This window comes from Pogoniulus pusillus, chromosome 23 (genome assembly GCF_015220805.1).
Source record: "Pogoniulus pusillus isolate bPogPus1 chromosome 23, bPogPus1.pri, whole genome shotgun sequence".
Taxonomy (NCBI): domain Eukaryota; kingdom Metazoa; phylum Chordata; class Aves; order Piciformes; family Lybiidae; genus Pogoniulus; species Pogoniulus pusillus.
The window spans coordinates 9,079,431-9,103,873 of NC_087286.1; the positions used below are offsets into that span (position 1 = coordinate 9,079,431).

General features: G+C 50.5%; 2 protein-coding genes across 2 annotated transcripts; both read right to left on the bottom strand.

The window, feature by feature from the left end:
• Window positions 1–6,713: 6,713 nt before the first annotated feature.
• On the bottom strand, window positions 6,714–17,669 carry BMI1 (BMI1 proto-oncogene, polycomb ring finger). Its single transcript, XM_064162518.1, has 10 exons — window positions 17,154–17,669; window positions 11,912–12,045; window positions 11,394–11,490; window positions 10,633–10,688; window positions 10,452–10,502; window positions 10,050–10,158; window positions 9,914–9,959; window positions 9,284–9,382; window positions 8,786–8,866; window positions 6,714–8,694 (listed from the first exon to the last, which is right to left on the bottom strand). The coding sequence occupies exons 2-10, from the start codon at window positions 12,021–12,023 to the stop codon at window positions 8,365–8,367; spliced, it is 981 nt and encodes a 326-aa protein (XP_064018588.1). The 5' UTR covers window positions 12,024–12,045; window positions 17,154–17,669; the 3' UTR covers window positions 6,714–8,364.
• A 1,598-nt stretch (window positions 17,670–19,267) lies between these two features.
• Window positions 19,268–22,909, bottom strand: COMMD3 (COMM domain containing 3). The gene is made up of 8 exons (XM_064162519.1): window positions 22,728–22,909; window positions 21,710–21,821; window positions 21,549–21,612; window positions 21,412–21,446; window positions 21,048–21,108; window positions 20,899–20,955; window positions 20,740–20,799; window positions 19,268–19,707 (listed from the first exon to the last, which is right to left on the bottom strand). Exons 1-8 carry the CDS (start codon window positions 22,858–22,860, stop codon window positions 19,648–19,650), a joined length of 582 nt encoding a protein of 193 aa, XP_064018589.1. The 5' UTR covers window positions 22,861–22,909; the 3' UTR covers window positions 19,268–19,647.
• Between the last annotated feature and the right edge of the window lie 1,534 nt (window positions 22,910–24,443).

The following is a 24,443-nucleotide window of genomic DNA, read 5'->3' on the forward strand; positions in this document are numbered from 1 at the left end:
GACTGAGCGTGTTTGGTGGGAAGAGCAACGCGCAAACTCCACCGCTCGTTCCCACGCATCGGAGTTGGAAGTTCTAGGTTTTAGAAGTGTGGAGGTTGAGCGTGGAAAGGGTGGTGCGAGTGAATGGGATACAGAGAACTAAAGTGGTGTCTCCAAGAGTGTGCTGAAGGTAGAGTCTCCAACTCCGTGTAGAAACGGAGAAAAATACTACAATGTAAGATGTGGGTCCTTGACTAATGTAACTGTCAAGTTTAAGTCGGTCTTTGCCACTACCTTATTTTAGCAAAACCTGTCAGAGGGACCGTGGCAGTGGAAGGTTCCCTCTCTTTTTCCCTGAGCTTTGTCTCGGAGCTCCGGCGATTCGCGCTCTTCTGGAGTGCCCTCCAGATTTTCAGTAGTGAGTTGAGTTCGTGAGACTTTCCTGTGGAGCAAATTAATTCTACAAAGCGTAAACAGAAACGTCGAGGCGCTTCAAACGCGCTCAGAAAAAGGACTCCTTTTTCTTCACCTAAGAGGATGAAGCTGGCGTTTGAGCTGACACTGGTGACTGTCAACACGCCAGCGGTGGAGATCTGGCAGAGGAGATGGTTGTTTCTCCATGAGCTAAGCGAGAGCAGGACAAAAATTATGAGGATTAAAAAAAAAAAAATCCAACAACGGGAAAGGGCAAAACATTTCAGGCTGACTTGCAGAATGGAACCAGGAAATATTAGCTACTAGGGCTGAGCCCTTTTCACCACGTGCATATGGTTACACCTCTGGTTTCCTGCGGAACCGGCAGCGCCTGTGCAGTGCCATGAAAAAAAAATTATATATATTTTTTTGAACGTTCCAAAACTGAAACCCGGAGCTTAATTTATTCTATGGACTTGAAAGGAACTAGGTCTTCCTTTGTGTCTGTTGCTCCAGGGGAGGGTATGTGCCGGATCGGCGCCGAGCGCTGCCCGCATCTACATATGTAAACCCGGCGCTCCCCCCGCTCCCGGTGCCGGTAAGACTACGGACGCTGTCAGCTCGCAACAATGCTCCCAAACAATGCTAAATACGCGGAGCCTACGCCGCTGCGGAGTAGGAAGCCTGCCAGTGTTTAACTGTCGATCTAGAAGGACCAAATCTGCGCGATGCATGGCGGAACTCGCGGCTCGCCCCGAGGCGCCCCGTCCTCCTGTCCCATCATTGTCCCCTGATGCAGTGGTTAGAGGGGTGGAGACAGTCAGCAGCCAGACGGCGACATCCTGGTCTGCAGAAGAAGGTGTAACGAGAGGCTCCAGCAGCAGAAAAGGCTGCAAATCGCTGTCGTGTGGTTGCTATTAGCAACAAATCAGCTGAACAGCCTGCAAACCCCGAGCACCTAGGGCGGAGGTGGCAAGGAAAACGCCAGGGCTGGGGAGGTTGGGGCTGGTTTAATGCTTTCCCAAGAGGACCTTCCCAGCTTGCTTGCCCGGAGGGCGGTCGAATAGGGGCAGGGCAAGGGGAGACAGGGCTGACACCACCGCGCACTGAGCTCCAGGAGAGGCGAAAGGCAACCCACTTAAAAGAGACAAAATGGCAGCCCGTGGCTTGTAGGCATCCCTCTCGGCGCTGAGAGCCTGCCTAGCCTCCGCCGGTCCCCGCCGCTGCCAGCTCCTCGGTGCGCAGTCTCTCCTTGCGTGCCCTCTTGCTTGGGAACACTGTCCCTGCTCGGGCAGCGGCAGCTCGGGCTCACAAGGCTCCAGATGCAGCGCTTCGCCCCCCACAACCAGCCCGCCACCAGCCTGGGAAATTGAACTCTTGTCCCTCACGGTGGGACACGTCCCGGTTAGCTACACCGCATCATCCGGCGGCCGGCCGGAGCCGCCTCTTCTTGTCCCGCAATTAGGGGCTGCTGGCGACCCGCGGAGTGTGTGCGTGGGCTCCGCACCCCGTGCAGCGGCAGCTCCTGCGCAAGGGCATCACTCATCCGTCAGCCCTGCACCTTATCCATCTCAACACCTTCCCTTACAGCATCGTTTTCTCCTTACTTTTTGGTTGTGGTTTTGTTCTAGGTTTTGGTTTGTTTTGTGGTTTGGTTGGGATTTTTGTTGGATTTTTTTGTAGGGTTTTTGATGGGTTTATATTATGTTGGAGTTTGGGTTTTGCCTTTTTTTTTTTTTTTTTTTTTTTTTTTTTTTTTTTACATTTCCCAGAATTTTTTTTTCCTGTGTATGTGTTGTGTACGAGGGAATGCTTTGAGGTACGATTTTCTTTTCCCTTTGCTTTCCTTTTTCCTTTATTTTCTTTTTTCCTTTATTTATTTTCTTCGTTTTTTAAATCGTCCCATTTTGGAGCCCTCCAACAGTCGAAGGACACGTTGTCTCACAGATCAGAAAGTGCCTCGTCGAGAAGACACCTCTCGAGCATCCCCAGCACATGCAGAGGAAGAAGTGAGAATTATCGGGGCTGGAGGCAGTGATCGGCAGCTCCGCGTTCAGCAGAGGCTCCAGGATACGGGGCGGTGCCTCCTGGCCTCGGCCTCCTTCTGCGGGGCTGCGGCGTGGGGAGCTCGGGGGATGATGTGGTGGGAGAAGGGCTCCTCTGCCCTTGCAAAAATGCCCCTCTGCCACCGGGGAGTGCACGGCAGGCCGTTCCGTGAGGATCATCCCCCCGCCGCACCGCCGAGGAGCGAGGAAAGCTTCTGCCTGTCCTCGGCGATGAGCAGCATCCAGCCCTTTGTCTCTCTAGGTGCGATACTCAATTGCGTGCCATCAAAATATAGGCGCCAAATGTCTACCGCGGCCCTCTCCCCACTCCAGGGGAAGTCGGGGAGCCTCGGGGCCCTTGCCGTGCCCTGGAAAGGGCTGGTGCCAGCGCGCCTCGGAAGGGAGGGTCAGTGCAACAGGGCGAACGGGACTGTGGCACCCCGCAGACGGCTGGCGGATACCCGACAGTCCTGTCCCGGCACGCACATCCCCAAATACCCAGGCTCGCTGGAGCACCCTTAAGGGCTGGATCTTGCAGGGTGCGATGCGCGGCGGTGCGGAGTCGTGGCTGCATCGCTGAGCCTCAGCGCAGAGCTGCGGAGGCTGGTATGCTGCTCCCGCCGTGCCCACCTTCGCCCTATCTGGCCCGGCCCGGATCGGCCCAGCCTGACTCAGCTCGGCCCGTCGGCGAAGCAGGCGGAACGGCGTCCCTCAGCGGCCTGCCGCGATCGGCGGAAGCTGAGCGGAGAAGCGCTCCACATGGGCGCTGGGATGCGCGGAGCATGGGGGGGGGGCCCAGCGCGCCGCACCCCGTTCGAATCTGGCGGCGCGCAGGGAAGTTCCGCGGGACCAGCGCTGCGCAGGCGCAAGATGGCCTCTGCCTGGGCGACGGGGGGCGCGGAGCCGGCCCGGCCCATGGCGGGGCAGCGGGACTGGGGAAACGCGGCAGGCGAAACGCAGGCCTCCGCCGAGACACCGGCAGGACCAAACACCGCGTTTGCGCGCCAGGATGAGAATCCGCGTCCCCGCCGGCGCGGAGCGAAGTGCAGTTGTACCGCTGCTCCCCGCCTGTTTTCCGTGCCCCCGGAGAGGCCACCCCGCCGCAAGAAGGCTCGCGGGATGCTGACACTCCTGAGACAGTGCCCGCCTCCTTCGGCACCGGCTCGCGGATTTTGCGCGGCCTTTGCGCATCTGCAGCTGTCCCTTCCGACGCGCCCGCGGCTCCCCAGCAGCGACCGAGGCTGGAAGTGCCTTCCTCTAGCCATTCCCGGGAGGGAAAACCTCCGTTTGGCGTGGGAATTAAGAGTCCTTCGTACTTTACCCGTTGCCGAATTATTTTTCTTTCCAGCCTAAATCATCGCCGTTCGGTAAATACCAAATCACTTCCCCATAGACGGCAGGATCGAAAGGTCCCCACCGGGCTTCAGCAGACTTTTCTGTTTTCCAGATGGGACTCCCTTTATCAGCTATGGGACGAGAAAGGAGTGAAAGAGCTGGAGATGAGGGGGGAAAAACAGTAATCCTCGCTGCCGGCATCCTCACAATCCTCGAATTAAGAAAACACTAAGCGCCCGCGGCTCGGTGCTCTCCGAGCGGGGCAACGACTTTGAAGTGCGGGAAGCGAGGACCCGCAGCGCTGAGGATTGGGGAGCAGGTCTTTCCCGGAGCGTCCTGCGGGCGGGAGACAGGCAGAGGAGGTGAAAAAGAAACTGCTCTCAGTGAAATAAAGGAAATCCGTTTAAAGTACCTAGAGTAGAGGCAAGAACGTTAAAAATTAACAGCGGAAACAGGAAACACTTATCTGAGTAAACACTGTCTCCGAATTTCCCCGTATTAAAAGCGGGAGGGGGCAAGGTGCTGGCCGGGGCCGCACCACCCCTGCAGTACCTGGCTGCCGCGCCGCTGCCGCTGCCGCTGCCCGCCCTGCGCCGGGGCTGGAAACCAGAGCCAGGCAGGGCGAGACAGCCCGATCCTCCCGAATCGGTATGGTGGCAAAGATCGGAATTGCAGGAGCTTCTGCATGGTTGAAATGAGCCGTCCAGAAGCGAAGTTCGGAAAACGGGGGCACAGCTACCCGCCAGTGGGTCGAGCGTGACGGGCAGCCTGGGGCCGAGGCGGAGAAGAATATGTGGTGGCGGAGGTGGAAGGGAGGAGACGTTGCTCCGACATCGGTTCCGGCGTAAATGCTTTGGCTGCTCTCTGAAAACGCCCAGAGAAATGAGCGACTCCTGTCCAGCGCAGGAGGTCACAAGCGAAATGTCCTCGGCACCGCGGGGGAAGGGGCACCGTCGCCTCACTGTAAGAATGCCTGTCGCTGTCTTCGTCTCCGGGACTCAGAGCACCCCTTCTCGACAGGAGCTCGACAGTGCCGCCTCGGAGCGGGGCTCCCCATGGCTTCCCTGGCTCTGCCCGAGGCCCCGGCGGCAGCCGCCCCATGCTCTGCCGCCGACAGGACGCTGCCGCTTCCCGGTAGCTGCTTGGCTGTGTCCGCCGGCCGGCGCTGGTTCGAGCGGCAGCGGCCCGGAGAGTTGCGGGCAGTGGTCCATGCTGGGGGACACACCATTCGGTGAGCAAGCTTCCAGCGCTCCTGCCCTTTCTCCCTCTGTCCGTTCCTGCATTCTTCCGCCCTGCTTCCTCCCGTCTTCTCCATGAGCCTGTGGAGCTCTTTCTGCTCCTTGTGAGTCCCCGGGGCCGAATCGTTACCGCTTGTTCCCTGTATAGACCGGGGACAAAAGTGCTCCTTGAGGCTGCAGGCAGCTGAAGCAGGGCGGAAAAATTCCGTCGGACGAAGACAGAAAAAAAGTCATTTTCCATCGGGTATAGCCGCCCCTGCCTCCTTTCGATCGGATCGCTTGTTGAACAAGGTCAGAAGACTTCGGCTTTATCCCTCCATCTGTACAAACGCAACGTTGGATAATGGGAAAATTCTTCTGGCATACACGGGGCTGAGATTTCTTTCCAAAGAGAGGAGGATTACCTACTTTTCACAGGAAGGAAACCCGTTCTCTGTGTAGCTGCGAAGGAAAACGTTGTGAAAGCGAGGAGGTTGACACAGCAGCTTCGCAAGCAGAACATCGAGATGCTATCTCTGCCCGTCCCGCCGGCTGTGCTCAGCGGCACACACGCATGGCACTGCCATCTGCTCAGGGCCAACAGCTGAACAAAAGTTTCACATGGCAGCACGAACAGCGTCGGTGGCTTCTGCAGCTGGGCAAGAGAGCTGCTGGAAACGTTTGTTCATGTTCGGACGGGAGATGTCAAATTGGGAGAAGTCGCAAGGTCCTGTAAGAGCTGAATAAACCTGAAAGGGAATTCCCCGACTCCTGTTTCATTACTTTCTATGCGTCACTGACAGTCTAACAAAGACCAAGTTTAGCACCGGTTTGGTGCTAAAGGTTGACATTATTGGCTACTCGCCGTGTCGATAGGCTCAGTTTGATGGGTGTGCTGAGGCACAAGCCTTTGCTACAGGTTCTGTGTTGCTCTTCGGGTGAATTAACTCAAGCAGCACAGTGTGATTAACTCGTACAGTTGAGGGAAGCGTGCCAGGACAGACACTTGTCCGCACGTGGAGGCATCTTTACATTAAAACGTATTTAGTTCCACTGAACCTCTAAGAAGAAACCAGAGCAGTACAGGAGGAACCTGGCGCTCATCGCCACCAAAATTCTGTTTCTCCCTCCTCAGCCACTCACCCTCAAACCGGGCTAAGCTGGAGCAGACAGGAGTTAGAACCTACGCCTGACTGGGATGTGAGAATACACCATTTGCTTATTTTCAAGAATAATTCGGGGTCAAATAAAGAGCAGCAAATGCTTTTGAGACAGGCAACCAAAATAAATAATGGCAACTTCTTCACTCTTCCCCCCTCTTCTCTCCCCCCTTCCCCCCCCCCCCCCCCCCCCTTTTTATTCTTTTGGTTGTTATTTTAGTACTCTAGTACTCTGTTCACTCAAATCCTTTGTACACCCTGAAGGACTTCCAGTGGGAACAAGATGCTTTGTCCTTAGACACCACACTATCAACAGAGGTCATTTGCTATATTATTTTCAATTAATTTTCCCTTTTATTTATTTCTTTGATCAGCTATAAATGAAAAGTTATTCGTGTATATAAAACTGAAGTTTTTACTGTTGGAATTGAACTGTACATGTTTACTACAGGAAAAAAATATCAACTCTTGTTTAACAAGACATTATACATCAATAAGCAATAACCTTGTGGAGGATTTGCAATCACCCGGTCTATAAAAACAAGCAGGACAAATAACAGCAATTTTATATGCAAAAGTAATGATTTAATGACTATAAGCAAGACAAAGCAATAAGAATTGTGCTTCTTTTGCAGACTGGAGACCATGAAATGTTTAACTACAATTTTCCCGTACAAACATGAAACAATATCCATATAGAATAAACACCCTCACAAATGTATAACTCATGGGTGATGAACACACATGAAGTTCGACCAAAGCAAAGCACAAACTGAACAGTGTTCTGGGCTGTTCGCAGTTCAGGGTGGAAAAGTTCCTTCTACTGAAAAATATAATACCCTCAGAAGCCTATTTGCAGGCCATTAAAGAGGAGGCATTCTCCACATTTTATTGGAAATATTGAAGTACCTGTTAGCTTTTAATGAAGTTAGTACTGTACCATATACATATATATTAAAACAAATTTAGATAAAATGCCTTCAGCCAGCCACTTGCTGGCTCCTTAAAATTTATACCGAATAGTTTATGGCTTCTGTAATGATTCCATGTGCTTTTAAAAACACAGTCCCACCACACCAAACAACAAAAAAGGTAATCAAACAGGTCAAAGACTTCCACACCCCCTAAGTTGGTTTCTGTTGGGTTTTTTTAATTATTTTTTTTTCCTGTTTTTTTTTTTTTTTTTCTTCACTGCATCACTTCAACATTTGGTAAAGTAAAAATATATCACTTGGAAAAAGAAAAAAAAATAAAAAGAAAGATAAAGCCAGTAAGATCCTTTTAAGATTGCCAATTGCCTCCAGGTAATCAGAGACTTGGATGTGCTTTCCCAATACTGTAGCTCTCACGTGCAAAGGGTTTCTTGCAGCATGAGCAGAGCTCAACCAGGTGGCATATGCAAGGGTCGAACCAGTTCAGGAATTTAACAACCATCTCATGAGTGCATGAAACACAATATTTTCTTTATAGTATTTATAAATATATCATACAATACTGTTTCCTGTTATGTCATATACCAATATGGCATTGTACAATAAGCATAATGCCATCTGATTCTTACAAAAGCGAATCATTTAAACGAGTCAGTAAGTAAAACGGTAATACCCGCTTTTAGGCATACAGATTGTAAAACTGAAGTTTACTTTTGATCGGTTCTGCGCAGCAACAGAGGAGTAAAAAGATGCAACATAAGAATCAAAATGGCTAATACGCAAAAAATTGTTATTCACAGTGACATGGCTACATATATGCATTATTCTATGCATATTCTTTCTGTTTCGTTGGATTTCCAAGATGAAAAAGCACTTGCTTTCTACAGGTTCACAAAACAGCATAAGAACAATAACAATTGAAGAGAACGCAACGGAGGAGTTAGTCTGGATTAACAAACTACTTCCTGGGATTTGAGTCGGCTTCTGGAGACTTCTCGAGTCCAGATGATGAAGATGGAAACAACACCACATCACTCAGAACAGGTGAAGGTGTAACTTCTGTTTGCTTCCCAGTCCTCTGAAAACCATTTACATTTCAATCTTGTGTTTCCATTAAAGTCCATCCTGAATGTCACCTAGTCCACCTTTTATAGCCAAGTTCAGTGTCACTACAAAAGAAAGCAATTTGGACGATAGTCACATGGATTAGCATCTATAAAGCTGTAATGGCATGGAGAGACCTATATAAAGAAGGGGCGGGGGTGGCAGCCTTGCTGGCACATCAACCAGATGAAGTGGCTGAGGAGCCATTTATCGATGTTTTCCGTGCTCTGTTGGTAAAAGAGGACTGGTGGTTACTGCTGGGGCTGCTGCTGGTGCCGTTCATGGTGCTGGAGATGTGGGGGAACTGGGGGTGAGGAGACTGGACCGGCGTGCTGGGGCTGGGCAAACAGGAGGAGGTGGAGGGGATGCCTCCTGCTGGGCTGCTCGCCTTGTCGCTCCCAGAGTCACTTTCCAGCTCCCCGCTGTTATTCAAGCCTTCCCTCTGGTGACTGATCTTCATCCTCTTGCAAGTAGGTCGGACCCGGTACTTCAGGGGGAGAGGCCCATTCTGCAAGGCAAAGGGGAGATCCTGGTTAAGTGCCTTCCCAGGGCCATGATTCACATCCCTTTCCTCTGGGGAAAGCATGCTGGTCACTCACCCGCCTCCAGGTATAGATGTAGGCAATATCCATTAGGGTGTAGTAGTCCTTCAGAGGCTCCTCTTCATACATCACATCGATCTGTTCAAGATATGAATCCTTCTATTAAGGTGCATCCAGGCATTTACCCCTAGAGGTCAACCCTGCAACCCTGCTGCCACATACATCAGAAAATTGATAAAACACTACACCAAACCAGCAGGAAACATGGAATTTTCTTAATCTATTTGATATGCTTTAAGCATATTAATAAACAACTTCTTGATACCTTGATATTCACAGCATTAAAAAAAAATAGTGTGACCAAACTCTCCAGATAGAAGTCTTAAAAATAATGTTCATAATCCCATCAACATCTTGTACAAACCAGAAATACTTATAGTTAGCGCTTGCTGGAGCTGGCTGTCATGAGGAGTGCTAACAGCATTACTAGGCTTAGAATAGCAAAACTGACTTAAAAAAAAAACAAACAACAAACCACCATTTCCCCAGAGGTACCTGGAAAGTGTTTGGTATATCCATTTTACTCCTCAGGAACTTTCTTAGATGCATTACTGTCATTGCTGCTGGGCAGCGCAAGTATCTTTTGTCATTCACCTGATGGCACAGGAAAGAACCTCAGTCTACTGAGAATGAGTAATTATTTCCTCCAAAGTTGTACTCTAACGTTTTTTCTTTTACTTTTTAACACATTATAAAATAATTAATTATAATACAACAGCTTCTGCTACCTCATAAGGAACAACAGAAGTAAATCGTAAATTACACATCCAGAACAAGCAATTTAAAAGGATGCTGATTTTGTAGCTAAAGCTTTTTATCTCACAGCAGATCTCTCGTTCAGAGGATACAACTATTGCACAGTGATTTTAAAAATACATCAATAAATAACTTATCACAGAATCTGATCCAGAAAAATAAAATTCCAGTTTAAAAGTAACACTGGGGATGTTTTAAACAGTTTTTTACATCTATAGCTGTATGGAACCACTTGACCATCTCCACACCTAGCACCATAATAGGTTCTAGATACATATAGCTATGAGTATTTTTTTTTTCAGTTCCAAACCTGCCCCCAAGATGTTTGTGTCTGTTTTGTCTCCCTGCAAACAAGGAAAACTTATTTACCTCTTCCTTTGATTTTTCTTTCTCCTTATTTCCTTTTCGTTCCAGTCTGTGAGAAGAAATGGAACAATTACAACAAATTACAAAGATAGCAGCTATAAGTCAGGTAAACATAAAATACTGCTATTCTGGAACTTGCCTGTTCTGGTCAAAGAACTCAATGGATAAGCTTATTATCTCGTCGTCTGTTATAATTCTTTTGTCTTCATCAGCCACTTCTCCCCTGTCTTCATTAGAGCCATTGGCAGCTGCGCAGAAATTTCCACAATAATTTACATTTTGAAATTCAAATCAGGAAGAATGACAATTCTCAGCAACAAGGATGAAAAAAAAGACAAACCAAAACCAAACCCAAGATAAATCTCTATAGTAAGATTATGAATTAAAGCTACCTGACTGTTAAAACAATAAACTTTGATTATACTGACTTTACTTCTTAAAATTCTGTCACAGTAATACAGGATTTGTAAGTTTAAAAGGAAACAGTGAAGCACCCAGGTCAGTGATACATATATGAAAGTTGTGAAGGAGAAGTTTTTACCATCAGCTGATGGATGAGCAGCATAAAAATCCCTTCTTCTTTTCATTTCATCTAGATGGAAAAGCACATATTTTTCTTTTAGTATATATGCTGTGGCTAACTGGTATTGATATCGGACAGCAGCTCTGGGTCTGGTTTTCAGCTCCAACAAAAAAACCCAAACAACAATTTAACTACTTACTTTTGAAAAGGCCTGGTACTAGCTTATATACGATATCCTGGAGAGTTTTATCTGACCTGAAAAAGAAACAACCCCAAAAGGTAAAATTAGGCATATAAAGAGAGGTTTTAATGCAAGCAGCAGCAACTCATTTCTGGTCTTTCACAACAATGAGGCATCTTCTACCAAGTGGGAGGCTAGTCATAAAAAGTTCATTGAAAAGACCTTGCAGTCAAAGTAACATTGCTCTGAGCACCCCTATAAACCAAAACTCATCTCTGCTACCACGGAGAAAAAGTAATTCTTGTGGGCTGAAGGAAGGCTACATGTCCTCTCCAGAAAGCAGAGAGAAAAGAAAAATGCTTCTGAAAGGAAAACCACACTTTAGAACCTTTTGCCTCTTTGTGTGGAAAGTTTCAGAAGTAGTCTTCCTAACTAACAGCAAAGGCTGGAGGGAAGCATGTGGGGAATACAGAAAGCAAAGGTAGAAGCTGTCGGGGTGGTGCCCATGAGAGTCGGGGAGAGGGAAGAGGCATTGCATTAATGGTTGGCCATATGGAAAAAAAAGACCAACACAATTTTTCTATTTCTCATCCAAAGAAATCATTTCAACCAATGACAAAACTCCAAAGAGAGAGCACACAGAGGAGTTAGCTTGTAAATTGACAAGTCCTTTCACATTTAAATCGCTGAACAAGAGATAACATCAAGACGACTGCTGCTGGTCTCCCCATCAGAAGGAAAATAGGAGGTGTGGGCTGCTTGTTGCATCTTCGTCCTACCTTATGTTCAAAAGTGGTCGAGTTTTGTGAACTTGGACATCACAGATGGGACAATACTTGCTGGTCTCCAAGTAACGCACGATACAGGTCTTACAGACTGCAAGTCAAACACGAAAGCCTTTTAGTGCTGCTTGGAGGTGACGCTCAGATATGCAGAGCTATAGGTGAGATTTTCTAAACTATGCAAGCGAGAGCAAATCGTCCATTGTCAGCAGCGCGCTGCTTAAGCTAAACAAATACCCAAATAAGCTGCAATTACCATGAAAAGGAGACGCTTAGAGCACATATATTATTACTTTAACAAAGACCGTAGGGCCGTTGTCAGAAAAAAATCTGCACCGCGGCCAGGCCACCTATTTCTCAGCCAGTCGGGGAAGCAGAGGGGTGGTGGTCCTTGGCACTTCGGGGAACTTGGGATTGGTTTGAGAGTTGGGGTTTGGGGTTTTTTTGTATTCCCGGGATGCTGAGAATGGTGGGAAGCGTCGGGAAAAGAGCGCGGAGCGGCCGGCTGTACTTACAGGAGTGGAGGCACTCAATGATGGTTGTAGCATCAATGAAGTAACCGCCGCAGAGCACGCACATGAGATGGGGGTTTAGCTCGGTTATTTTGATTCTGGTGGTGCGATGCATTTTGGCGTGGCGAGAGGCGGTTCTGCAAGACACACACAGAGAGCACCGGTCAGCGGAGACGAGCGCGGCGGTCCCAGGTGCCGGCATCCGGCGCGTACGGTTCCCCCCGAGCACTCGCATCCCCGGCGCACGGGAAGAGAAAGCGCGGAAGGCGGCAGAGACGGCGGCGGGCGGAGGCCGGTCCCGGGGCCGGCGGGATGTCCCCGCACCACCTCGGGCCGGCCTGGGCGCAGCCCCGCGGAGGCGCGATCGCTCAGCGGCACCCACCGCGCCGCTCCCCAGCGGATACTGGCTCTCCCCGAGGCCCGGCGCGGCACCGGCCGGCTCCGGCTCGCCCGGGCGGCGATGCGGCGACGATCTCCGGGGAGGGGACGAGGGGGCCGGCCGGGCACTGGGGCTGCCGGCGAGCAGCACAAAGGGGAACCAGCGCCTCCCGGTGCGGCTGCCCTGGCATTTCCGGAGAGCGGGGAGGGGCGGCGGGGGGGGAGGGACCGGCAGGGGGGGGACACACGCACCTCGGAGCGGGGCCGGGCACCGGGGCGGCGGGGCCGGCCCGCCAAGGGTGTCCGGGCGGCTGCCGCGGCCGCTCGGTGCCGATCCGGATCTGCTCCGCTCTCCGAGGGGGTTGCTATAGCAACTTACACTTACACTTGGCATCCTGCCACCGCTGGGAACACACGAGAGCCAGGCGGGGGGGCGGCCGGGGGGCGGGCCGGGCCGAGCCGAGCCGGGCCAGGGGGTGGGACGCGGGGCCCGGGGGCTGGCGGAGGGGGTGGAGGAGGCGAGGAGCCCGCGGGGGTCTGGGAGCCGGGTTGCGAGGAGGGGGAGTGCAAAGGGAGAGGGGGGTTGGGGGTGGCCCGGGCGCGGTCGGGGTGCCGTAGCCCTGAGGGTGCCTGGGGAGAGGAACGAGGCCGGCTCGAAGCGCCGGCGGCTGGCCCCAGGCGTGGGGCTGAACCGGGCTTTGGGGTCTTAGCCTGGCGGAGGCGAGCAGCAGAGGCTCCTCCCGAGCCTCGGCCATTTCGGATCCTCTCAGGGGCCTCTCTCCACGTCGACTCGGTGCGAGGAGCTGGTCTGAGATCGCTTCTCTCCCCCTACGCTCCCTCCCTCCGCCGAGCCGCGCTGCCGGGACCGAGCCCCCCGCACCGCTGCGGGACGCCGAGCCCCGCTCCGCGCCGCTAGCATCCCCTCTCCCCCTTCTCCCCTTTCCTCCTTTCTCTCCTTCCTTCCTTCTCCCCCCTCCCCCCCTTCTCGCTCTCTTTCTTTCCTTCCCCCCTCTTTTGCCTCCCCTTTGAAAAGCCTCCCGCGGACGAAGCGAGCGCAGTGCAAAGTTTTGCAAGAGGTGGAAAGAGATTTGCAGCACCAGAGTAAGGTGTTTGAGCAGGAGAAAACAAGTCTCCGGGTCCTTAAAAAAACCTCTTTTTCAACAATAAAGCACACCGAAGAGGGGTAAGGGGAGAAAAAAAGCCCAAACCGACTTTAAACGGTACATTAGTGACAACATGCGAAGGACCATGTGACCAGATCATTCCTAAAGCTAAATCAACACCTTGTCAACACAATGCAGCGACAAGAGTGAAAAACAAATGTCATTTTCACAGCCTGAAATCCATAAACCCCCATCGGATGCACTGGCACCAGCGTTAAGATGCACACATGCCATTTGAAATGAGAGGGAAGGAGAGGTAAAAGGGAAAGTACACCGAGGGAAAAAACCCTGTCAGCCACGCCAATCGCAGAGTAAATTATTTTCTGTCAACCAGATTCTGAAAAATGCAAGGTAACAAGGTTGCTCCGGTGCAAGCCATTCATTTCCCCCTGTCAATGCCCCCAGCACACCAGTTTTCATCCTTGGTTCCCACTCTTCCCAAGGCAGAGCTTGAGAGCCATCTCTCACGGCAGCACCGTGTGAGTCGAAGACTCAAGACGCTGGGTCTCCCCAGCCACTCGCAAACTTTCGCTGTTAGGCAGCAGAAAAAAAAAAAAAAAAAAAGGAAAGGAAAAGAAGAAAAAAAAGAGAGAGGGAGAGAGAGAGAGAGATAACACACTACGTTTTCTAGAAGCTCTGAATTTCGGCCAAATCGCCCAAGACAGGGGTACAATATTCCTCCAGAAGTGTGCACAGCGCCAACGAGCGACCCCAGACAGCAAACTTCTCTTGCTGCTGCAGGAGAACCCTCGAGTGAGCAGCAGATAAACCTCCCCAGCACCAAACCACAGCCGGTCAGCACACAGAAAAGCGAATTGCAACAAGCACTAAGTCAGAACAGGTCCCCAAGCTGTCCCTAGCCCCATGCGAGAGAGCAACACCTCCCCTGCATTGTAACTGGGGTTTACATGTCGCTTCCAAGGTCCCCGACCCTCCACTTCTTAATTCTAAACCGTTGCCTAGGGTCTTCTTTTCCCAGAAAAGGCAGATCCCGAGCTTCTGAGCTCCTATGGACAGTCTTGAAGCCGGGGACTCTTAAAGTGGTCCTTAAACATGGACAGGCTGCTTTCCCGGGTCTGTGTTTACTTGTTCAACTCATCACCTTATAATCTATAAAAGTCTTTGATATCAATGGCAAAATGTTTTTAAACCAGCAGTACCCGAGGTCATGCAAGTCGGGCTGACCGATAATTCCTTCCCAAGCCCTCCCAGGCTGGGACAAACCCTCTCAGACATAAATGCGTTTATTCTATACAGGCGCAGCCCCTTCCTAAAATGAAGGGAGGGGGGATTAAACTCAACCGTGAAACTTGTTTTGTCGAAGCAACCCCTAAACACGGATTATTTATTGCCTAAAGTTAGCACATTTTCAAAGTGCTTTGAGCCGGCTTTGGAATCAGTGATTCTTCTCCAGCGAGCTGAACCAGGCGCCTAACTTTTCTCCCCAAAACCCACCCGCACAGGCACACGCACACTAGTGTCTGTGCCTGCGGGTATGTGACACCAACGCAGAAGGCTCTACTACAGCAGTCTGAACTTAATATTTTGGTACGAGAGAGAAACTCTTTCAGATTGATTTTTTTCCCCTCCCCTGCTTGTGCTGATAGCAGAGTGAATACCAACACTTCACATGGCAAACACAAAAGAGCCCCTCAGCCTGGACAATATATATATTTACACACTGACACAAGGAACAACTAAATGTAAAATACACGGAGATAATACTTGCTCGAAGCAAACATTGCCAGCCAGCTGATTATTTAGAGGCCTGAAATGGGTTGTGTCAAAATGAAGAAAAACAGAAGTGCATTCTCCTGCTAAGAATCAGCTACGTTATAAAATATCCATAAGGGCAATAAGCCACCAAACCTTGCTCGCCCAGGTCTCTAACAGAAAATACATAGATAAAACCCAGAAGCATCGCTCGAGTAGGTTTGTGTACTTTGCACCCTTCTCCTCTCGGAAAACTCTCTGGTTGGGAATAAAGCAGCCGTCATTCTACATCTTTACCCATTATCAGTCAGAGCCACTTTTAACTAGCGAGACTGTTACTCCCCTTTCGCCTAAGAATGGCTACATATGTTTTAGAGGAGGGCACAAGGAGCTCAGACAGCTCTGCCCCTCCATGCTCCAGCCGGGAAGACCTGGATATTTAGAGTGCAAAAGGACTCCAATCGCTTAAAATCGCCTCCCTAGAACTGGGTGAAGAACAAGATCTGTCTACTGGAAAAATACACCAAAATGTTAATTTTGCACTATCTAAGCGATCAGGTAGGTCAAGCCTTCGTGTCTTTTGGCAAACTGTAGCACAAGGGCTGTCTCAGTTTCCAGCACACACTGCACAGAGACATTAAAAGTAGTTTACTGAACTTCTCTGGTGTTTGGGACAGTCCCATAAAATAAGTTGCTCTGACCACTACAGATTAGGCAAAAAAGGTTCTTTAAATGACAAGCTTGCAAATGGGCACACACACCCAGGTTTTCCTCGGGTTTTCTGGAGAGTGGAAGAGTGAATCAAAGTTTCTAGAGGTTGAAAAGCAACTGTGTCACTTCTACAGAAAAGCGGTTTTTCTGCTGATTTCCCCCTGATCTTCAAATATTTACAATAAACAGAGAGAAACATCCCGCGGTATATATTGCCAAGGCCACACAGTCACAAAAAAAACCTAACACCAGCAACTTTTCAGGGCTGCCCATAAGCAACACGAGGAGCCCACTCATGACATCTTTAAGACATGACAAAGGATTTCATGTAAATTTACCCTTCCCGGGCTCAGGAGCTTAAAAGAAAAAGGAAAAAAAAAAAAAAAAAAAAAAGGAAAAAGAAAAAAGAAAAAGGAAAAAGAAAAAGATAAAAAGAACAAACCAGAGGAAAGAAACGCAAAAAAACCCAACTCCTGCGTCCCACAGACACATCACCTTTGCTCCAAAGGCTCCAGCAAACCGCACGCCCCAGCTCCCCAAGATCGCAGCTAAACTGCCATCCTTACCCCTCCCGAAAAGTTATTTCTCCTTGTTGGCCACCCCCTTCCTCTCCCAGCAGACACAAACCCCCAAAGTTTAGCATTTAGAGCAGAAATGTAAGAGGAGACATTGGAAACAACTGGGAACCGCCATCTTACAACCCATCCAATTTCACACAAGTACTTGTCCAACTTAAGTTAATAACATTTTCTGCTGGGTGCCCCGACGCCTAACAACCCCTCCAGGAGGATCGCTACCCCCCGCTGGCTGTGTCCCTATAAAATGGGTACGTTATCTGATATTTTAACCTCCCCCAGAGACACTTCTTTCGGGGAGAACTGAAATCACTTGACCCAGGCAGCTCCAGAATTCACGAACGTCCCTGTTTAATCAAAATCTGCCTTTAAACAAAGAGCGCTCAGGCCGGGCTGGCAGCAGGGTCTGGAAATATAAATATTCTCCTCGGGGGCCATGTGCACAGAAAGCTTTTAGGGGGCGTCTGGAGAAAGAAAGGAACTAAAATTTGCAAATGTGGGCGCGTAACGCGAGCGAGTGCACAGGCTGCTGCTGCGTGTCTATATGTGTGTGTGTGGCTGGAGCAGCCTGTCAGCGCTTTTCCCATACGGAGAGCTCGGGGGACACCTAGGCTCCCCTTTGCAGCCCCCAAACCGCCCGAAAACCGCCGCCGAGCCCCCTGAGCCCCCCGCCCTTGGTAAGGCGACACCTCCCTTCATACGTACCCGGAAAACGGAGCCGGTGGGTGACGATCAGAGCGGCCAAAAAAGACAATGAAAGTTAAAAGTCGTTCAGCAGAAAATGAATGTGAGCCAAGCGGCCATCTTGAAATGAACTGCAGACGCTGTCAATTGCAATAAGCTTATTGCCGCCGCCGCCGCCGCTGCGCTCCGCTCATTTTAGTTACAAAACACCCGGGGTTGCTCCTCTCGGCCACCGGGCCGTCCTCGCTCCCTCGCTCTCCCTCCGAGTTCGGCGCCCCGGCGGCTCAGGCGCTGGGAGCGCAAAGTCTCCCCGGTCCGGATGGGTCCTCTCTCCACCAGCCCATTGTCTCTCCCTCTTGCCCCCCTGCTCCGCCTCGCGGCCTCGCTCGCGTTCCTTTTTTTTTTATTACGGTTACGATTATTATGCTGCTGCTGCTGATGGAGTATTATTGTTGTTGTTATTTCATAGTTGGTGGCGGGGACCCGGGGAAGGGAAGGAGGGCGGGCTGGCTGGCGGGCGGGAGGAGGGAGGGAGGGAGGGAGGGAGGGAGGGAGGGAGGGAGGAGGGCGGAGGAGGGAAGAATGCAACGCTGAAGGCACACACAGTGGAAACTGACACCGTCCCCAAAATGGCTCGGAGTTCGCCCGCCCCGCCAGCGTCACGTGGGGCGCCTCATTCCTTAAGGGCGGCCTGGGAATTAGCGGCGCTGCCGGCGGGGCCCGGCAGCCTCCCCGTGACCCAATCCCGCAACCCGGCCGCCTCCGCCTCCCCCCCGCCCCCGCCTCTTGCATCCCCCCCCCCCCGGCTCCCGCCTCCTTCCACCGCCCCCTCCCCTCTGCCTCCTCCCTCCCCCTTGCCTCCTCCCTCCCCTCCCCCCGACCCTGCACGCGCCCGCCCGCGCGCTGCCGATGCCTCCTTTTCCCCGCCGCCCGCCCCCGACCCCCGGCCCCGCTCTCGCTCCGCGGCTCCCGCCCACCCCCGCCCGCAGCAGCCCGATGCTTCCTTCCCCCCGTGCTGCCTCCGCCCGTTCTACGCCCTCCTGGCACCCCCCTCTTCCCCCCCCCCCCCCTTCACCTCTTCGAAGTCGCCTTCCCCAGAACCCGCCGAGGTGCGTCCCTGGCGCTGCCCTCTTCATCCTCTCTTCGCCGCAGCCCCCCCGCCGCCCGCCCCGGCCCCATACACCGCCTGCTCCCTTTTACCCCCAGCCCTCGCCTCTCTCCGCGCACTTGTTGCGCGGACCCTAGCAGCCTCGGGCGTCCCGTCCCGTCGCGAACCCCCGCGGGGGTTGCGGGACCGGCAGGGGGTGGGTGGGTGGGAGGGGGCATACACTGCGCCGCGGCCTCGCGCTCCCGGAGCCTTGTGCGCGCTGCCTCTCGCTGCCCGCCCCGTCGCGGGACCGCCGGCGTCGGGGCGAAACGTCCCCTCGGCGGGCCGCGCCGCCGCCTTCCCGCCCAGAGCGGTGGTGCCTGCTCCAGTCCTCCCCGGTGTCCCTCGAGCGGCGGCAGCAGCGAGTGTCGCGGGCATCCGCGGCGGCCTCCGCCCCGCGTACGGCACGGGCAACGCCGGGTGCTGCCGCCGACGCCGGAGCGGCAGGGAGGGAAGCGAGGAGAGCCTTGCGGCCGCTCACTACCGCCGAGAACAAGCCGCCGCCCGCAGCCTGGGCGCGAAAGAGCGGGAAGGGAAGAGCCCGGCGCCGCGGCGGCGACGGCCCGTCCGCATCTGCGCTTACTCCGCGGGGCCATTCTCCCTTCGCTGGCAGGTGCGGGCCGGCTCCGCGGCGGCTACCGGACCGAGGGGCAGCGCAGGGTGAACAGTAAGGGAAGGCAGGAGCCCCATCGTGCATCGATCAGCACAGCGATGGGGGAAAACGCCATCAAGCCCGAGTCGCACCCGCATCTGTTCGTCCGTGGAGCCCCGGGTTTCCGTGAGGGGCCCCGCCGCACTCAAATTAAATTGGAGTCCCTGTGGCCTCAATCGCCTTCAGTCTCGGAAGAGACGTGAAGACCGTCTGGAGAGAAACAAGACAGCGCGGGGGGCAATCTAGCCAACGGCACGGGAGAAAAAGGGATTTTTGCCTCATCTAGTTGAGCTCACAGCATCCTTCCTTTAGGTACCGCGAATTCGGTCATAGAAATTGCAGAACAGAGGCAAATAAACTTTATTAGATTTCCAGGGGGAAAAAATAATCAATGATCACTCTAAAAAAGCAGAAAAGGGAAGGGATGCTTTAAAAAGACAACAGTTAAGCAAATATTTAACTAAAGTGAATTTAAAAAAAGGCACGAGTATCAAGTGCAGTTGCAAAAAAAAAAAAAAAAGGTTAACAAGTTATTTCACTTAATTTGCACCCATGGACTAAAAAAAACCCCAAATCCACAGAACAAAAAAATAACCCAAACCAAACAAAACCCCCAACAAACCCAAAGCATCCCAAGCAACACAGAAGTTTTCATCATTTAGAAGACATTGAGGAAAGAGACTAGTCCGGCTTGGCAGGCTGACACTTTCCCTCCATCACATCTGAGTTGCTCTTTCTAGACTTTTTGCAGCATCTTTAAGCTTTCCAACTAAATCCTAAGAAATTAAATACTGCCTTAGAATAAATGTGTTTTTTACAAGGTCAGCTAGAGGAATAGAGTAACTTTTTTAGACAGAGGCACTGGAAACCAGCACCTTGTAGCACAAAGAAATGTTGCAGCTTATGGGCAATGCCAGCGAGTAATTAAGTAGCTTCTCATTTTTACAACAGACAAGAAAAGTCAAGGAAAACAGCTTTTAACATCTATCATCTACTAGAAGACTCTTAGCACACAGGCTAAGATGGCTAAACACTGACATAGGCTCTAGGCTTTGAAGTCCTATAAACATTTCTAACACACTGGAAATATCTGGAGTGCAGTTTGGTACTAGGACCATTCTCCATCCACAGCACATTGGATTTAACTAAGTCAGCAAAGTGATGAAAATTACTCATTAGGAAGAGAAGGAAGACTTTGGAGACACTTATGAAAAGAGCAGAGGTGTAACCCTCAAGTTTTAATATCTTGCTTTTCCCCTCTCCCCAACCCCTCTTCCCAATACTCCAGTTTGGGCACTTCCAAAGCATTACAATGCCTCTATTGTTCAGTTACACATTTAAAGTGCTAAACAAAGATCAAGGTTTGTTTCAGTACATTTCTTACATGTCATTAACACCACTGAAGAGCCTTCCCTTGGTATTCTATTAAAATCATGACACATTTAAATTACTGAACCAGCTTGTTCAATCATTTATCTAAAGCACGGGAAGCCAGAGTTCCAGAAAAAATATTTATTTCCCCCATATACATATTAAACAGTTATAAAACCAGACAAAATACTTATGCATGTAGGTAAAACACTCCACATAAAACTAAAATCAGTTACTTTGCAGCTTCACTTGAGAAGGCAGGAAAACTACATTTGGATAATTTTAATAGAAGATTCTTCTCTGCCCTCCCAGCTTTTGATTGTTACTATTTTTTAATAATAGTATCTAGGATTTAATTTTGATTGGCAAGTTGTTAAAAAACATTTACAGCCACAACTGGAACTAAGCACTGAAACAACAATGAAGGAAAGAAGTACCTGTAATTGCTCCATCGTGCAACTAAAACTAACATCTGGGTGTGATCCTGAATCACTGTTCTGAAGAAAAAAATGAAACAAAACAAACAGCGACTGTTTTATTTTTAAAAATACTTTGAAAATGTGGTTTTGCCTCTGAGGGTACAGGGAGTATGGTACCTCTATGTTTAAGGTCACCAAGTAGGAAGGCTGGTAAGTTTTATGAAGTTGATTGTTCTAAATTAAAACCAAACAGCACAGAAAAAAGAGTCAGGTCTCAGCATTGAAACGGACTGAAAAAAAAAACCAACTTGGTGTGTTAAAATTACCTTGATCTGATACTCCAAGCGCCAGGACACATCAGTTACATGGAGAGGAGACCTGCCTATGCTGAAAGACACAACAGTTACAAGTTCCCTGTGCTAAAAGAAAATTACATTTGATCAAACTATCCATCAGTACAGAACTTTTTCATAGTCCCTGTAATACTTCCTGAAAAGTTGAAAAAGTTTCTCAGGAGCATAGTTCCAAAAAGAGAACAACTGAAGCTTGTTAAAAAGGCAACATTTATTTGTTTTTTTTTCAAGTGGAATAATATTTCTTAGTTTATCACCTAAAGTATGTGAAAGTGTTTTCCAGGACAGTTCTGAAGCAACTGCAATTCAAACTATACATCTGAGATGAATGACTTACCTTCCCAAGAGGATTTCCAATGCATCCTTGTTTTTCTGGAGAAATTAAAAAAAAAAAAACACACAAAAAAAAAGCTATATTCAATAAATTCCTATGAGAGAAAGAAAACATAAATAGGTTAAAATTGTTTTAAAAACCTGGTACTCGGTGCAAAATTGTTCTATTCTCTCTTTGTCCAGTTTACAGTCTTCGAGACATGTGCTACAGGGAAAAAAGAATTTATTAGTTTTTCTGCTAACATCAACTCAGCAGCACAGTTAACTGCTAGAGCAATGGGGTAGCTTCCAAGATTGAGTACCTTATAGCAGATATGTCAGCTCTATGCTTCCCTGCCTCCAGAATACACATTGCAGCTGCAGCATGGGAATGTTTTAATACTGTAGGGTCAATATCTTTCAAGTCTGGATCATCTAAAATAAATGAATTACTGATGACACACTTTATTTGCCAAATTCTAGCAGACAGTATCATGGGCTGCTGCTCCCCTTTGAAGGGTACCTTTACCAGAAAAGCTTCAAAATGAAACACGTTTGGTGTTTTAGACCGACAGGATGGTGCAAGCAAGCAAGGTGAGAGAAGGAGGAGGAGGCAGAAGAGAGAGACTCAAGCTCTAGTTGGTGCAAACTGTACCAGGCGGCGCGGTCCAGCGCTACTCACCCTCTGCCTCTACATCTCCTTCCCAAGAAAAATACAAAAAAAAGGGAGAAAGGTGGGGAATTTTTTCTCAATTTCCTCTCCGAGCCCCGACCGCGGTTTTCAGAAGCTTGCTGCCAAAGGCGAGGAGCTGAGCTGGCGCCACTGGCCAGGCAGGGGACAGGGGCTGCCCGCTCACCCCTGCCCCGCACCGTGCGCGGCGGCGGGGTCATTAACACCGCGAATTAACGGCACGGCCGCACACCATCACGCCGGACTTTGCGGTAATAAGTGTCCACGCACGAATAAAAACTGCTGCCGCAGCGGAGCGGCCGGGGGTCACCTATCTCCCTGCCTCGCCACGCCGACAGGAACGCGCAAGGGACCTGAACCGACCCTCCCCCTTTCCTTCTATTTTCGGCGCGTTGAAGCTTTAATGAAGCAAACGCGCATTAGCGATGACACCCCGCGCAGTGGCACCCTGGAGCCGTCCGCGGGCGACGCTCCGGGTGGGCCCTTCCCCACGGGTGCGCGCGTAGGGGTGTGAACACCTGCGTAGACCCGCGGACACACGCCCGTGGCGGGACACACTGCGGAACGGAGCCTGCCTGCGCGTTCCGCGGCCCTCGCGGCTTCCTCCTACACACACACACAGCCCCCACCCTGCCCTCCCACGGCCTTACCCAACCCGTCATGGGAGTGATCGAGGAGGCTACGGAAGGCGGCACGCAGGAGAGCACCGTAAGACCGGCGAGCGAAGCGGCGGGGGTCGGCCAACAACCGCCACCCACCCTGAGCGTAAGGCGACAGCTCCATTGTGGGAGCCGTGACCTTCGACACGCGCCCACGTGACACGCGCGCGCAGCTGATCGCCGTGACGAGGCGGAGCCGGGCGGGGAAAAAGGCGGGAAGGGGGCGGGAAGAGGCGGCGGCGGTGGTCCGCGGCCGCGGAGCTCTCAGCGGCCGGCGTCGCCACCCGCCCCCGGTGGTGGAATGTACACACACAGACACGGGCCTTGGGCGTTGAAGCGAGGGTTTATCGGCGCTTCTGCCTGAGGAAGTCTCGGCGTGAAGCTTTACAGTTCACACATGCAAGCTACACATTTCTGCAAGACTTAGAAGCTTGGGGAATAACGCTTTGTGCCCTTCCTTAGAGCATATTTCGCTTCTGAATGAAATACTCATCTCAATTTTATACGTATTCCTCCCCCTCACCCCGCAGGTCGTGTGGCTGTAGATCTGCGTATTCAACTACTTCGATGATCGAGGGATAGGCTGCCCAGGGAGCAGTGGTTGAATTTCCATCCCTGGAGGTGTTTGAATGACAGAGGTGCACTGACGGAAATGGTTTAGCACCAGCCTCGGCAGAGTTGGGAGCATGGTTGGACTCAATCATCTGCAGGGTCTTGTGAAGCCGAAACAGTTCTATGGTTCTGACGAAGGATCTTGCACATTTCGGCATGAATAAATGGTGAGAGATCATGCCGCCTTCACCGGTGCTACAGCAAAAGACATACAAATGCTCTCTAAAAGCATCCCCATCACAAGCTACTGATAAGATCCTGATGTGAAGCATTAACCTGTTGTATTAGCATTTAATTTTTTGCACACTGAAATGCTGCCACAGTCCTCCAAAAAAACCCAACATTTTGTAAGCAAACAATGGAATAATGTACCCTTAGCTAGGACTGACCTAATCAAGCATGGGTGAAGCCTTATTACATCACATAAATTACGATGTCTACAACCCTCTGGAGCTGAAATACTCAACATATTTTAGATACTACCTTTTTCTTCTGAATGGAGAAGAACATTACTGTGTGATCTTGCCATCTTTATTGAACTAACAGTGAATATTTCTGGAAAGGAAATTCAAAGTGGAAAGCTGCTCAGCCTAAAAAAGAAATTAAAAGTACAAGCTAAAGGTCTCTACCAGATTGATGGTTGTAAAACAATGCCTATACAATGTCCAAAACCCAGTCCTTTTTTTTTCCCAGTGAAGATACAGATCAGACAACACAAAGGGCAAAAACAACTGACTTTGCAAATTCTTGCCAAGTTTGTAAAATTAGAAAAGTAGAGCCAACTATTTCCCTTAAATACTTCATGTTCCTGATTTTAAATAACCTTGCTATCGAGAACAGGTCAGCTTGCAGCACATACAACATAGAAAATTCCAGAGCAAGCTCATTTAAAATAGCCAGTAGAGTTTTGCTCTATCATCTGCCAAGCAGTGCTGTGATCCATTTATAGGTTGATGTTGCCACCAGAGGACTGGACTTCTCGCTAGGAAAAAGCTTTGAAGGAACACTTTTCATTTCATTTCATCTCAGCCGTTCCCAGTAATTGACTGGTAGCCGATTCAATCCTAAAGCTGTTAGGATTTTGCATCTGGATCC

What these genes read in the sequence shown, in the direction of transcription:
- BMI1 (XM_064162518.1), bottom strand. Translation starts at nt 12,023, where the DNA reads ATGCATCGCACCACCAGAATCAAAATAACCGAGCTAAACCCCCATCTC. An exon ending in ATATACCAAACACTTTCCAG is followed by an intron (nt 8,867 to 9,283) that starts GTACCTCTGGGG and finishes TATCTTGAACAG; the next exon opens with ATCGATGTGATGTATGAAGA. An exon ending in ACATCTATACCTGGAGGCGG is followed by an intron (nt 8,695 to 8,785) that starts GTGAGTGACCAG and finishes TTTGCCTTGCAG; the next exon opens with AATGGGCCTCTCCCCCTGAA.
- COMMD3 (XM_064162519.1), bottom strand. Translation starts at nt 22,860, where the DNA reads ATGGAGCTGTCGCCTTACGCTCAGGGTGGGTGGCGGTTGTTGGCCGAC. An exon ending in GCTGACATATCTGCTATAAG is followed by an intron (nt 21,613 to 21,709) that starts GTACTCAATCTT and finishes TTTTCCCTGTAG; the next exon opens with CACATGTCTCGAAGACTGTA. An exon ending in AATTTTGCACCGAGTACCAG is followed by an intron (nt 21,447 to 21,548) that starts GTTTTTAAAACA and finishes TAATTTCTCCAG; the next exon opens with AAAAACAAGGATGCATTGGA.